Raw genomic sequence first — 15,193 nt, forward strand, 5'->3', positions numbered from 1 at the left:
AGAGGTGTTTCCCCCCTGCTTTTAATCTTAGTTTTACTGGGGTTTTGGTGCAAAAACTTTTAAATTTCCTGCTATCACAATCATTCATTTTTTTCTTCTGTGATCCTCTCTGTCCCTTGTTTGGTCATGAACTTTTCTCCAATCCATAAATCTGATAGATAATTTTTTCTATGTTTCTCTGTTTATGCTATAACCTTTTATGGTCATGAATTCACACGGCGCTTATTTGGTGTATGCTGTAAGATGTTTTGTCTTGATCTAATTTCTTCCATACTGTTTGTTTAATTTTCCCAGCTTTTTAAAAAATCAAATATTGAGTCCTTATCCCAGTAGCTGGGTTCTTTGTGTTTATTAAACACTAGGCTACTAGATTCATTTGCTTCTATACGCTGTATTCCTGATTTGTTCCACTAATCAGTTCCTCTATTTTTTAGCCAGTACCAAGTTGTTTTGAGAATTACTGCTCTGTAATAAGTATAATATGAAGTCTACTATAGGATTAAATGCTTACATTTATATAATTTTAACTAGCCTTGCAGATTAAAAAGGACTAATAAACTTTTAGTCATAGCACCCATAGACTCTGGCTTGTCTATTTAACCAAAGACACCCTTCTACTGAGAATACAAAGACAACCTAAAGAAATGGGAAAATGTTCTCATCTCCCCCATTCGACCCTGACGCCAAGTAAAAGAGCAGGCAAAAATGCCAGATCTACTTACCCACACCAGTAAACAAGTCTGGAAGCCAGTCAAAACCTATAATGATGCAATTATGAAATTTTATTCATTTTTAAGGTGTTTTCCTGAGGAAATAATTTCATTTTAAAAGAAATTTACAATTTGAACAAAAGTAACTGGCATGGACATATCTTATCTCCTACAGACATTTCAGTCATCACTACTGAGGCTATATTTTAAAAGATTTCTTTGTAAAAGACAACATTTCTAGAATGCTCATTTTCCCCCAGAATTGAGCATTTAGTCTCATCTAGCTAGAAGAGGCAACCAATTGTGCCAGGGTATACAATTTCCATTTCATGCCCTCTGCTAAGAAGGTAGCTTAGCAAAGAATTTATATTGATATTTGACAGTCATCAGAGGTAGAAAAGGCCAGTTTTAGGAACCCAAAAGCTGAGATCCATATGAAATACCCTTCAAAGTAGAAATGCTCAGCCAACTTTGAATAGCAAGAACACCAAATTTAAGGACTCCAAAGAAAGAAACCACCTCCTTAGTAGCTTGCAATAAGCCTAGTAGTAGATTTTCATTAAAAGAAGCTACTGGCTTCCTCATAACTATACATGGCTGTTCAAAAAGTGGCTGAGTACTATATGCAATCAGAGAAACTTCATTTTAAAAAGTTAAACAGGGTTAAACATCACAAGGAACAATAAAGTCCATGTACAATTCACTCACAATGAAGAACTCAGTATTTCAGATTCATTTGTGGAAATGGCTGTCCTTTTAAAAGTCCAATTTGAAAATTGGTCATAGTAATTTACACTTTAATTGACCTTGCTTCCCACTTCCAGAGGTGAAGGGCATGATCATAAAAGGAACACGTGGCTAAAAGATTCACAACAGTTTTTGTTCCAGTTCGTTCTTTAGCCCCAAGAGCCATTCCCTTTGACACAGCAGTAAGATGACCAGAACCCTTCTTAGTAACCAGTGGGACCAAGAAGTCTGATGTGTCTGTTACGATCCCCTCGGACACTGTACCTAGCTCATCTGAACTCTTTTTTTTGGCTATTGTATCCAAAGAGGATGAAGACAATGGACACGCTGCATCCGCATTCCAACGAGTATCTGATGTCCAGGTCCCCATGGCGTTCTTGTTGTCAGAGGCTGGAAAAGCCTGTTGTTGAGTTTGTTTATCAGGGTTTAGACAAAGCCTGTACCAGTCAGCTCCATATGCCAGTGAACTGTGCGACTCATAGGACACAGAGATAAAGGATCCCTCCTTCCTCTCCTCTATAGAAGAAATCAGGCAATAAAAAACAAGTTTCATGTTTCTGTGTTGATTAAGGTTATCAGCTATCACCAGCTAATAATGTTCTTTTTCCATCGATCCCTCCAAAATGACTAATCAAGAGCATTGAGGAAAACGAGTTATAAGTATAGGCAGAAGTAACATAGTTAATAGCTTAGAGGTAAGTAGTTAAAAGTTGATGAGGAAAATAACAAGAAACTAGTAAAGGTAAAATAGTCATAGACTGCTAAAAGGAAGGTAGTAAAGATAGTAAATTTATCAATGGTTAGTGAATTCCTTCTTGACTACTGCTTTAGGAAGCCAAAGAGAATTAGAAGCAAATAAAAAAGCTAAAGGTTTCTTTGCCAAACCTAGAAAATTACTTTCTCTCTTATTCAAGCATGCTTAGAATTTTTTTCTTTACTGGTCTAAAAGTTAGAGCTTGAGGCTGGTGGTCAATCCAGAAAAAGCTTCACTAAAGACAAGGGCTAGAAATACATTACGACTTCGGTGGCTGAAGTTAAGAGAGGAAACAACTACATCACCCAGAAATAGCAGTTAAACAAAGACAGTGCAGCAAAGGGGCAACTACACACTGGAACCCAACTCTTTACAGCAAATTTGTGGGCTAAGGCCAGTACAAGAGCATGCCCTGGATGTCAGCCAACCCTGCAGCAACACTGATGCTGGTGGCCTAGACAGAAAGACGTTCTGAGTATGCCAGCAGCTGCCTGAAGACTCCTTTCAGTCCCACAGAAACGAAGAAATGCTGACTGGCCAGTATCATTACCATAACATAGGGACTGGAAAGGACCACTGCCCTGGGATAAGGAAGCTCTTCTCATGATCAATGGCATCAGGGAAAGGGCTCTGGTCTCTGGTGACTTACAGAATACTCCAAAGCTGACCCCTGGCCATGGTTCCTGCCCCAACTCACCCAAAGGCTTGTGGCAGTTGAGGATCTTAAAGCCACTGTGCATGCACGCGGCCAGAAGTAGGTGAGAGTACACAGGGTGCCACTTGAGTCTCCACACACCTCCATTTACATAAGTGTCATCAAGTGGCTTGTTCATGTTACGGGTGTCCCATAAGAGAATGTGCTCATCATAACTGAAACCAATGAATCACAGGAAAATTGTCAGAAAAAGCCAAACTCAAATTACCACCAGCAGCAGAACAAAAAACCATCCTCTTAGAGAGAGAGGACAAGGCACAGTTTCCATCATCTTTCTCAACCTCATTATGGAAAAGGGTCTCTTCTAAACAAAAGCGTCTCAAATTGAGTACAGTTCTGGGCCAGAAGCTGGCTTAGATGAGCATAACAAAGCACCACAAACTCAAACGGAACAGAGGGAGCCAAACAAACTAACTTAAGGAGGACTCACCTTCCTGTGGCCAGAATATTTTCCTGGTGGGGATTGCTCTGGATACTGCACACACCCATTGAATGTCTGCAATAAGGGACAGTCTATGAGACAGCAGGAAGCAAGAATGAGCAAGCTGCATGCAGATAACAAGATGACTATTTCCTGGCAAACTCCATATAAGAAGGCCCATGGAATATGGTAAAGAAAAATGAGGTAGGGAGGTAAAGAAGGTAAAATTAACAGATGACCCTGAATGCAAGTTTGATTACAAGGGTTCCCGAGACAAGCCTTCATTCTCTGGCCAGCTGGCACGCGGGAGTTTACCTCTTACTAGTAAATAAAGGGCTATCCAGGTTGCTCCTGGTGTCCCAGCCTTTCAGAAGCCCATCATCTCCACCTGTGTGACGACAGAAATGTCCATCAACAATAGAACTCATTACAGACAAAGCTCAGAATCTGAGAATCCTTAGTAAAAGGATTTGTTCTCTGAAGTTTGGATTCAGTCAAAGGGCCACAGTTGAGGACCTAGAGGGTCACATGTAGCCTCAAGGCCGCAGGTTCCCCATCCCTGGCTCAGACAGAGGGTTGACTAATCCCAAAGAACTGTTCTGATTATAACCCTCATCTATAGACTTAAGTACTCCATGGAACACTAGAAAAGAGACCACTTTTTTTCTTTTTCCCCTTATATTCTTCCTCCTCCCTTCACTCCCCTTCTCTTTGGGAAGGTAAACTGTGAACAAAAGTTGATCAACCAAGTGCAACCCAAATAATCCAATGTTGTATCCGCAGTCATGTGGCCAAAACTGTCAGTGTGTTTCCCTAAAATGCTTGACAATTTGATGTCAAGGGAAGTGATGGCCTTTACCAAATTCTGACCTGAATAGACTATGTCTGTTTGCCAGTAATCGAAGGCAGCAATCCAGGCTTCAAAGTCATGAGCCTTCCAATCTGACAGATTATGTAGTGAAGGTTCTGATTCATCCACAGCAAGAAATGGAGGTGCCCCTTCGAGTCACTGCTAATTATTCTTAAGGGCTGACCAGTGGTCCTAGAGATGTAAAGTCAATGAGAAAAGTGAGTTAAAGTCTATTTGCTGATTTGAACCCACCATCCCCTTTCCATCTCAAGCTTAGGATACCATAAGTATCATGGCAAAGGTCCCAATCCCAAAATATAATCATCTTTAAAAGTACTATACACTAATTTTACTTCTCTACAAAGAATAAGCCTCAGCTGGCTGAGGCTGACTTTAGTATTTGGGGAAGACCTCAGTTTCCACTTAAGATTACAAAAAGCAATAAATATAAGTTTTTCCAGATAAAAGATCATCATCGCTGTCATCTATTTAAATAGCAGTGATGTCATAATCTAAGATCTATGAGATCAAAAACAATGGCAAACACAGTAAAACAGCTTTGGCATTCAGTTATTTGAGAATAAGAACTGGCCGTCAAAGGAGCGACAATGGATCCCAGCAATTTACCTTATGGCTTGTCCTACTGACCAGTCCAGAGACAATGCAATACAATGCTTTCCCAGGGCTTTCTTAATAAGTGGCTGTAATATGTAATGTTTCTTCTACTAGAGGCAAAAAAAGAATCTATCAAGGGGAAGCATGAGCTCAGAATAATCCCACAATCCCAAAGTGCTCTTCCCTCTTAATCTAGGTAAGCAAATCCTCCAATGTTCTAAGAAACTAAACACTGACACAGTCAGAAATCTCTACAAGTCTTCATTCCTGCATGACATCTGAGAGGAAGAATAGCTGCCCTTTCTCTCTGAGGGCCCTTTTTCAGTCACGGTATCTCTATCAACGTAATCTTTGTCACTGTGAAGAAACAAGACCAGGCCAGTCCCAACAAAGGAGGCACCACAAGCATCTTCACCACTGCCACCACCAGCATGGAAGCCAACATACCCTGAAGTATTATACTAAGAGTTTCTCTTCCCATGTACTCAAAAAAATCCCTAAGATTAAAGTGCTGCCCAATACAATAAAAACTTATTAATTCACCCAAGTTAGACATGAATGGTGGGAGAAAATATCAAACCAATATCAATCTCGCAAAATATATAGAGTCACAGATAATTTTCTCAAAAAAATGCAGTTTCAAATACCTTGGCATAGTCAAAAGAATATAAGATTTGGAGAGACTACCTGGGTTCAAATCCCAGCTCTGCCATTTATTACCTGTATGACTGTGGGCAAAGTCATACATTAACCTCTCTGAGCCTTGGTTTCTCACATATAAAATGAGGGGATTGGAATAGATGATCTACAACATCCTGAATAGGTGCAAGAAGTTCAAAGAATACTTGCTGTTTTGGGCTGACAAGAATAGAAAACAAATGGATCAAAGACTGTCCTAGAAAAATCTGTTTTAATATACCAGATAATATTTATATTTTGCTTAAAATTTGCAAAGAACTTTAAAACATTACTTGCTATTCACAACAACCCTATGAATTAAGTACTATTATAATACCCATTTTACATATGAGAAAAAAAGACTTAGAAAGTACGACTGGAATCACACAGCCAATAAGTGTATGAAAGGCAAGAATCAATTAATCAGGCATTTATTAAGCACCTACAATGTGCTTAACAGGCATTATACTAAGTCCTGGAGGTACAAATTGTAAAAAAATGAAACAACCCCTATTTCTCTCAGAGTGTACATTCTATCCGAGGAGACAAAATACATATACATAAGTATATACAGAACAAATGCAAAATAAAGACAAGGTACGTATGGAGGGAGAATACTGGAAGGTGGAGAGATCAGGAAAACTTCCAGTTTTTCTGGAAGTGATACTTGAGCTGCTTTTATGAAGGTGATACTTTGAAGAAAGTGAGGGATTCTATGAGACAAAAGTGAGGAGAAAATAAGTGCATTCCAGAACTGGGGGAAGGCCAGGGTAAAGGTAAATGGAATGCCATGCGTGAGGAAGAGAGAGAGAAGGCCAGCCTGGCTCAGTCTCAGGACTAAAAGAAAAAGACCAATGTATACAATTAAGCTGAAAAGAAAGAACCAAGGTCTTTCCTAACTCTAAGTCCAAAGCTCCTTCCAATACACCAAGGGTTTTTCACCTTTTTATGGCATGGACTTCGTTGGCAGTCTGGTGAAGTCTATGGACTCCTCAAAATAAAATATTGTAGCCTACATTCATAATTGAAGGAAATGTTAAATTTCAGTTAAAGGTTGGTACAAATAAAGATGTAACTTTTTTTTTCCATTCAAGTTCAGACTCTTAAAATCTATCCAACTACTCCCTAAGAGTCCATGGACCCTATGTTAAGAATGCCTGTGCTATACCCACGTGGTAAATACTTACTTCAGAACTTGAAGGATCTGACATTCCATTGATGTAGAACGAAACCCTTCCATGCTTGTGCAGACTATCTTCATAAGTTGTTTTGACCAAAGAAATTAATAAGCTGATGGCCAACATTCTGGTAATGACCCTCTCTAAACTTATCGAAGCTGGCCCTGTGATGGCAGGCATACAATTCAATAATTCAATTCAATAAGCACTTCTTAAGAGCTCACTATGTACCCAGCATTGTGCTAGCTGCTGAGGTTTACTATAACACAAGGGACACGTCCTCAACAAGACTAGGGAACATTATCACTAGGGAGATATGATATATAAATGGATAAATTCAAAATACAAAGTAAACACAAATTAATTCAGGGGAAAGGAGCACTAACAACTAGGAGAATCAGGAAAGACTTCTATAGGAAGTGACTCTTCATTGAGTCTTGAAAGACATCAGGATTCCAAGAGGAGAAGATGTAGCCCCTCAACAGGTCTGGCAATGAGGGAGGGCCTACCCGAGCTGGAGCTCCACTGGTACAGCTTTGCAGAACAGTCACCTCTACATTAAGATGAGGCATTAATGAGTGGAAAAGAACTGCTTACAATGACCATATTCATAATTTAAAAGCAAATGCTGCTAAAGTAACATCAGAAGTTTGTTAACCCACTTTTACTAAACCAAAATTTCCCTTGTTTATTCTACAAATTTATTTAGTAAACTCCACCCACCCACCAAAGAGTAGGAACCTTTGGCCCAAGCAACTCTCAATTAACAAAAATTCTGATTTAGTATGGTTTAATCATAGACTTTTCCCCCAAAAGCGAATAGGAGACAAAACTTCGTGGACAAGTGCAACTTCCACTTCCTTAACACGCACTCATGTAATCTGGCTTCCATTCTGAGCTCTCTGAAATTGTTACTGAAAAGTCACCAGTGACTTCCTAAATGTACATCCAATGGCCTGTTTTCAGTCCTCATCTTCCTCAACTTCTCTGCAGCATTTCACAGTGCTGACAACCCATTCCTCCATGATACTGTATTCGCTGACTTCCACTTCACCACATTTTCCTTTTTCTAACCATGGGTCTTCCCCAAGGCTCTAGGCTCTTTTCTTTTTCCTCTCTCTATCTCCCTTTTCTTATAATCTCATCAGATCCCATCCCAAATTCAACATGTTTCCATCTCCCTCACAAAATCCTCTCTTCCTTCAAATTTCCTTGTTTCTTTTAAGGGTATAACCATCCTTCCAACCATTCAGGTTTGCAATCTTGGTCAGGCAGTCAAGCATATAGAACCTGCTATATGCTAGGCACTTTGCTAAGCACTGGGAATACAAAGAAGGGCAAAAAATAGCCCATGCTCTCAAGGAGCTCATGATCTAATGGAAGAGACAACAGGCAAATGACTATATAGAAACAAGATACAGACAAGATAAATTGGAAATGATCTCAGGGGGATGACACCAGCATTAAGGGGGATCGGAAAAGCTGCCCTCTATTCTCTCTTCCACAATTCAATTCAACAAGCCTTGAATATTAAACACCCTACCCCACATATTCAATCAGTTGCCAAGACTTATCAACTCTACCCCCACAACTGCTCTCAATCAGTCTCTTCCCTTCCTGTTCATATGGTGCACACTTTCATAGATTTTATCATCTTTTACCCAGACTATCCCAATAGCCTTCTATTTGACTCCAGCTTCCAGTCTCTCCTCTCTCCACTCTGTCCTCTACATGGCTGTCAAAATAATCTTTCTGAAGCACAGACCACGTTATTCCACTGCTCAAAACACTTCAGAGGCTACCTATTGCCTCTAGGATAAAATACAAGATCCTCAGCTTTGCATTTAAAGTCCTTCATAATACGTCTCCAATTTATTTTTCCATGCTTAATGTGCACAATTCCTCTTCTTCCTTCTCTTTATGTCCCACTAAAACGAGTCTACTTGATTTTCTCCAAACTTGGCCTTCCATCTTATGTATCAGGGCTTTTGCACAAGCTAACTCTGCCCCATGCTCAAGATGCACACTCTCCTAACCTCCACTTCTATGCCCTCTAGCTTCCTTCAAGGCTCAGCTCATGGGCCATTTCCTACTAGAAGCCTTTTCTGGCTTCCCTTAGTTGTTAGTGCTCTGTCCCTTCCCCTCCTCCAAAAAGGACCACATAGATTAAGGGTTCTTAACCTCTGTGTCTTAGAACCTGTGGTAGTCTGGGGAAGCCTTTCTTAGAAAAAGATTTTAAAATGCAGAAAATACAAAGGATTAAATAGGAAAACAGTGATATTAAAATAAAAGTTATCAATTATTAAAAAACCAAGTTCACAGATGCTGTGTCAAGAATCCCTGCTATATTTACATATTTGTTTACATATGCCTGATATATTTACATGTTTCTTCCCACTAGAATGTAAGCTCTCTGAAAGCAGAGAGTTTTCTTTGTTTTGTCTTTGTATCTCCCGTACCAAAACATAGTGCCTTGCACATAGTAGAAACTTTAAAAAATGTTTGTTGTTTTGGGTTTCCTGGGATTCTATTCTTGTCTCTCTTATTGCTCCTTCTCAATTAGAAAATCACAGGAGTTAGAGTTGGTAGAGATCTTAGAGACTATAAAGTATAAAGCCCTCAATTTTATATTTCTCTTTACGCTTTCTATGTGATTTCATATACTCATAGGTCTTCAACCACCAACTCTATGAGGATGACTCCAAAATATAAATATATAGATACACCTGACACTCCTCTCTGGATAAAGGTTTATATATCCAATTACCCAGCTGGGCTTCAGTACCCTGGCCTTTGATTTGGTAAGCATAGCAAGCATTGTCATTTTTATCTTCACTTAGCACCATCAAAATATCCATCATGAATAACCAGTTTCATGTGAACAGTTTTATATTTTCACCTGTATGTAGGAGCTATTGTCCTTAATAAAATACAAACTCATTGGAAACTGGGGCTGAATTCAGAGTAGCATTTTTGTCATTATGTTTTTGGGGATGCAGTGGGAAAAAAAACTTGACTAAGAGTAAAGACCTTGGTTGGAATCCCAGGTCTGCTACTTATGTATTCCAAATCAGTTAACCTCATCTGCAAAACATATTCCTTTGATACTATGTTCTCAGTCAACAGATACAAAAAATACAATTACTATCAAGGGAGGGGGATCTGAAAAAATTTTATATTAAAAATAGGTCCTCATATTGAAAAAAAGGAACTTTTTATCCTACCCCCCTTTTGTAAACTTATTTAGGCATAGTTTTCACCTTATTTTCTCAAAGCATTTCAGAGAGTACTTGCCTTTAGAGCACATAGGCATAGCTTTCCCAGTGACTGACCTCTAATTCCATCAACTTAAGCAACTCTATGCATCCTTCAGCATCTACCAATCCCAGGACAGCCTGGCCAGCAACTGGAACGGAGCACCTTGGGAAAGAGGAGACCCAACCTTAAGTCTGAACTAAAAGGAAGATGCAAGTATAAGCATGAAGAGTAGAAAAGAAAATGGTGCAGGGTGTCCCATTTAAACACAAGCCCAAAGTTGGGTCAGTGCCTATAATTCAGCTCCCAGGGAAATGGCATATTTTTCTTAACAAGATGCAGAAGAAAAATAGTCACTTGTAAAGCCAAAAAACTTGAGAATAAAATACTTCTTGGGTGCCACCTAGTGGACAAGGTTGGAATACACAGGACAGAGTATCCCTTCACACCCACCATACCTCTAAATGGTCACAGGAATTCCACCTTTCTCTTGTCTTAAAGGAAATGTAATCGTGTCAGTCAACAAGCATTTTATTAAGTACTCAAAACATATCAGGCACTGTGCTGTAAAGGCAGAAACAGCCCCTGACCTCGAGTCTAATGGAGAAGACAACATGTAAACAACCACATACATGACAAATTTATACACATGTACAAGGTGAACTGATAATCTTAGGGGGAAGGCACTAGCATTAAAGGGGAATTAGGAAAAATTTCAGCTGAGACTTGAAGGAAGTTAGGGCATCCGAGAGGTAGAGAGGAAGAGAGAGAACATTCCAGACACAAGGGAACAGCCAGTGAAAATGCCTAGAGTCAGGAGATGGAATGTCTTATTTGAGGAACAGGAAAGGGGGCCAGTGTCACTGCATCAGTAAATATGTGGAGGTAAGAAAGGTGTAAGAAGACTGGAAGTTTAGGAAAGGACCATGCTCTAAAGGGCTTTAAAAGCCCAAAAGAGAATTTTATTCTTGCTCCTGGAGGTAATAGGATTGTTGAGCTAATTGAGTGGGGAAGCAGATCTGTGATTTGGGAGGATCACTTTGATAGCTGAATAAAGGAAGGTATAGAGTGGAGAGGGACTAGAGGCAAGAAGACCAACCAAAAGGCTATTATGATAATGCAATCATGAGATGATAATGGCCTGTACCATGCAGTCAGTCAACTAACATTTATTAAATGCCTCCACTATGCCAGGCAATGTGCTAAGTACTGGGGATAACAAAGAAGGGCAAAAGGCAGTCCCTACTCTCAATGAGCTTACAGTCTAATGAGGGAGGCAACATGCAAATAACTATGTACAAACAAGATACAGACAGGATAAACAGAAGATAAACAATAGAAAGAAAGCAGCAGCATTAAGGGGAACTGGGAAGGACTTCTTACAGGGACTTTAGTTGAGACTTGAAGGAAGCCAGGGAAGACAGGAGACAGATGAGAAAGGAGGCATGCCACCAGGCATGGAGAAAGTCAGAGAAAATGGTGTCACTGGATTACAGAGTGAGTAGGGAGAAGGGATGAAAGGTACAAGAACACTGCACCAGCACCAGAATGGTGGCAATGTCAGAGGAGGGAAGGGGACATGTGAGAAATACTGCAAAGTGAGAATTGATAAGACTTCACAACAGACTGGAGGAGTCAGGGTGAGAGAGTGAGGAGTCAAGGATGATACCTAGACTGGGACACTGAGCAACTGGGAGAATGGTGGTGCCCTCAACTGTAACAGGAAAGTTAGAAAAGGGGAAAGGTTTGGGAGGAAAAAGAAGTTCAGTTGGGGACATGCTGAGTTTAAGACGTCCAACAGATAGCTGAAGATTGGCAGGCAGGAAAGGAGTTAGAGCTGCATGGCTCCTGATGTTCCCCAAACCAACTGTGGGCCCCTTCAAATTGTATGTACCATTTCATATCCAGAATAGCGGCACAGTCTTTCCTCTGGACTTCAGTAAGAGGGGAATCAGTGACATCTTTATTGAAACTATACAGGTAAAGGCGACCCATACGGACATAAGGATCCACAACTTCAATGACGCTCGATCCACACTGTAAGAAAGACAGGAAAAAACTCTCTTACTTATCCCTAAAAGATGTGACGTTATCTGCAACTGGGGAAAATGGGATGGGGCGGGGGGGGGTTGGGAAAAGGTGGGAAAAGAGAGGGAGGGAGAGAGGAAGGGAGATAGGGAGGGAAGGAGGGAGGGGAAGGGGGGAGAGAGAGAATGAATTTTCCAGGATCACAGTGAAAGTTGGTAATAAATAGAAAATAAAGAAAAGAAGCCAATATTCCATACCTTAATGACTGTACCACACAACCTACCTCTCAAGGCAAGGAGTTTTGCCTATGCATACAGTTAGGAACATAAGAATGATCATATTGGATTAGACCTAAGGCCCAGCCAAAGCAGGATTCTGTCTGGCAGTCACAAAAAGATGAATTCTAAGAGTATGATTGTTCTTTTTTATTTCAATCTCAAAAGGTTAGGCACATATATCCCAAAAAAGTCTAGCTTCCCTTCAAATTAAACTGCCATTCATGGACTTATTGAGACCACTTTATGCTCTTTATAGTTTAATCTTGTATATTACCTTTACAGAAATTAGCAAATTTTTGAAACTTCACTACTTTGAATTTTCAAGACATGTCCCTGAGTTCCTGATGTAGGTAGCACAGTGGACTGGGCATGTGAATTAAAGTGAGGATAGACTTGAGTACAAATCTTGTTCAGACACTTTACTAGCTATGTGACACTGAGCAAGCCACTTAACCTCAGCTTGCCTCAGTTTCCTCATTTGTAAAGTGGAGATAATAAGCGCACTTATCTCCAGGGTTGTGGAGGGGATCAAATGAGTTAACATATATAAGCCTACATAAATGCTAATTTATTGTTAACAAATGTATTTATCTCCTCTCCATCCCCTTTATGATTTAATATAACTCAGTCTCTTGGCTCTTATCCCTACATGCCCATAAAGATTTAAAGCTTTTCTGTCCTCAAAGCGAGGATTTTAATCCTACTTTAATCACTTCAGCTATCCTGTTCTGGGACTCGAATTTCTTTACTCGCAGAAATGATTATACAGAGTAAACCTTTGGGCTGTTATCCTCTAATCGGTCACCAGTCCTTGACGTCCCAGGAGTCGGGAGACAGGAGGGATCACTTAAGAGCACAGAGGCATCAAGGTGGGGGGCGGGAGGGTAGACCACCTCCCCAGAGCAGACCCAGCAGAACCTCTACCTTGCTCCCTTGCTTATCAGCTCCGGGCTTCGCCTCTGGGAGGGAGATGGAGCTGTGGGCTAAGGACTCCAATGTCTGCAGCTGGTAGGTGCCGCAGACCAGCAGGTCATTCATGCCCTCCAGCGGGCACCACTCCACGGTGTCCGCGCTGTACTCCGTGTCAATCATCTGAACGGTCTCAACAGGCGACACCTCCTCCCGGAGATGAGCCTGGAAGGAAGTTTTCTGGGAACCCTCGTCCTGGGAGGCCATGCAGTCCAAGAGGGAAAGTGGAGTCTGAGGGGAGGGTCCTCCGGCTAACAACACAGGCCAGGAAAAGACTGGATGTGGGGCAGGAAAGGCGAGAACTTGAGTGGCGGACGGGGCTAGTGCGGGAGGGGAGGGGCTAGAACCGGAGGGGGCGGGACGAGAGGGCGCAGAGGTAGAACCAGAAGGGCGGGGCTCGGCCGTGGGCTGACACTCAGACACTGTTCCAGGGGCCACAAATGCTGGGTCGGTGGGGCCCTTGCAGAACGCATAAAGGTCTTAGTCCGCATGGACCCAGTCCCTCCTACAACACCAACCCCACGTACGTGCCCCTCACAGCCGTCTCCACGCCTGGAGGCTGGCCTCTTCAGCGACTGCTTCCGGGTCATCGGAAGCTGGACTTCCTTGATCGGGGGCGGTCCTATCTGTCTCCAAGCGCGTGCCTGGCCCTAGGGTTAATACACCAGGGTTCAAACCTGGCGCGGGACCACGTGTATGCTTTGGGCGGTGTGTGATTACGCACGTGCGTGCTTGACGCTGGCGCGGGGCAGGGATTACTGGAAGGGGTGGGGGCAGAAGGGCGAGCGGTCATCCAGGCGTCCTGGGAACTTGGTATAGACGCGTTGTTCCAGCTGATTTTTTTTTCCCCAAGAGGCGCGGAAAGGGTTATAGAAGCATGGGGATGGCGGGAATCCAGGAGGGCAAAGTCGGGGCGGGGGGTCGGAAATGGGCCCTTGTCTCCTGAGAACTCGTCCTTGGGGCTGGGGAGAGACCGAGAGGGCCATGCTGGCTCTGCCAGAGTACCGTGGCCGTTTCCAGACAGGCAGACCCTCTTCCTCAAACATGGAGCTGGAGAACAGGGCACCTGCTGGGTGATACGGCATCAATTATTATAATAAACTAACTAACGTATAGTAAGTACATAAGGTCTACCCCGAGCTGTCTCTGAATTAACAACCTTGAAAACATCCCTGGGGACAGGACAGGAGGCTGGGAAAACTGGGTTCTCATTCTGGCTGTGCCACTTGGGCCTTGGTTTCCCATCAACGAAATGGAGATTTCAGGGTCCTTGTGATTAAATGAGAGATGTAGACATAGCATGTTTTGGAATCATCCCCTTAGGCTTCTCCCTATTTCATAACACTTCCAGATCCAGCCAACAGTGACAAAGTTAACAAGAGTCATTCCAGCCAGGAAACCTGGGGACAATTCTGGGTCCAGGATTTCACATCAACTCCCAAAACATACTTTTGTCCAGACTGTGTCTCCTAGTCACCATCAAGAATCACCATTAGTGGCTCATCTTTTAATATAAAGATGGATAGCATGCTTCACCTGGGTTATAGTAACATCCTAAAATAGCCCCAGACATAGATCTTTGCCCTGTGCACTAAATAAGGAGGAAGATAAGGATGCCAATGGAGCTCCACTTACATCAGGGTATTAAAATCAGAAGGAAAAAAATCAGACCTTGCAATTTTAACATTAGGTTAAAGCCCAGGATAATGTTAAGGGTAGAGTTTTACAGAACCCCAAGCACAGACAGGAAGTCAAGGAAGTTGCAGGAGATACTGTAGTAGCATGTAGACCTAAGCTTCCCTTCCACATGAGGAACCATAATTATTAGACTCTTGCCAAACCAGTTTGTCCTTCTCTTCTAATCCTTCACATTAACTATTTATCAAATGGGCCTCAGGGACTAGACATTCTTTCATCTGAGTTGGTTTGTCCCCATCCCTAGCTCCTATCCCCTCCTCAACGCACTCCTATCAAACAGCCATGTCACATAAAAGC

At 41.8% G+C, this 15,193-nt stretch overlaps 1 protein-coding gene across 1 annotated transcript; it reads right to left on the reverse strand.

Moving 5' to 3' along the window:
* Nucleotides 1-761: 761 nt before the first annotated feature.
* On the reverse strand, nucleotides 762-13,674 carry DPH7 (diphthamide biosynthesis 7). The gene is given in 10 exon segments (XM_020981721.2): nucleotides 762-1,973; nucleotides 2,909-3,081; nucleotides 3,357-3,422; nucleotides 3,663-3,735; nucleotides 4,218-4,328; nucleotides 4,331-4,389; nucleotides 4,825-4,919; nucleotides 10,001-10,088; nucleotides 11,818-11,960; nucleotides 13,154-13,674. Coding segments are annotated over 10 exon segments (1,533 nt in total). The 5' UTR covers nucleotides 13,406-13,674; the 3' UTR covers nucleotides 762-1,500.
* Between the last annotated feature and the right edge of the window lie 1,519 nt (nucleotides 13,675-15,193).

This window comes from Phascolarctos cinereus, unplaced genomic scaffold (assembly GCF_003287225.1).
Source record: "Phascolarctos cinereus isolate Bilbo 61053 unplaced genomic scaffold, phaCin_HiC Scaffold_2;HRSCAF=192, whole genome shotgun sequence".
NCBI lineage: Eukaryota > Metazoa > Chordata > Mammalia > Diprotodontia > Phascolarctidae > Phascolarctos > Phascolarctos cinereus.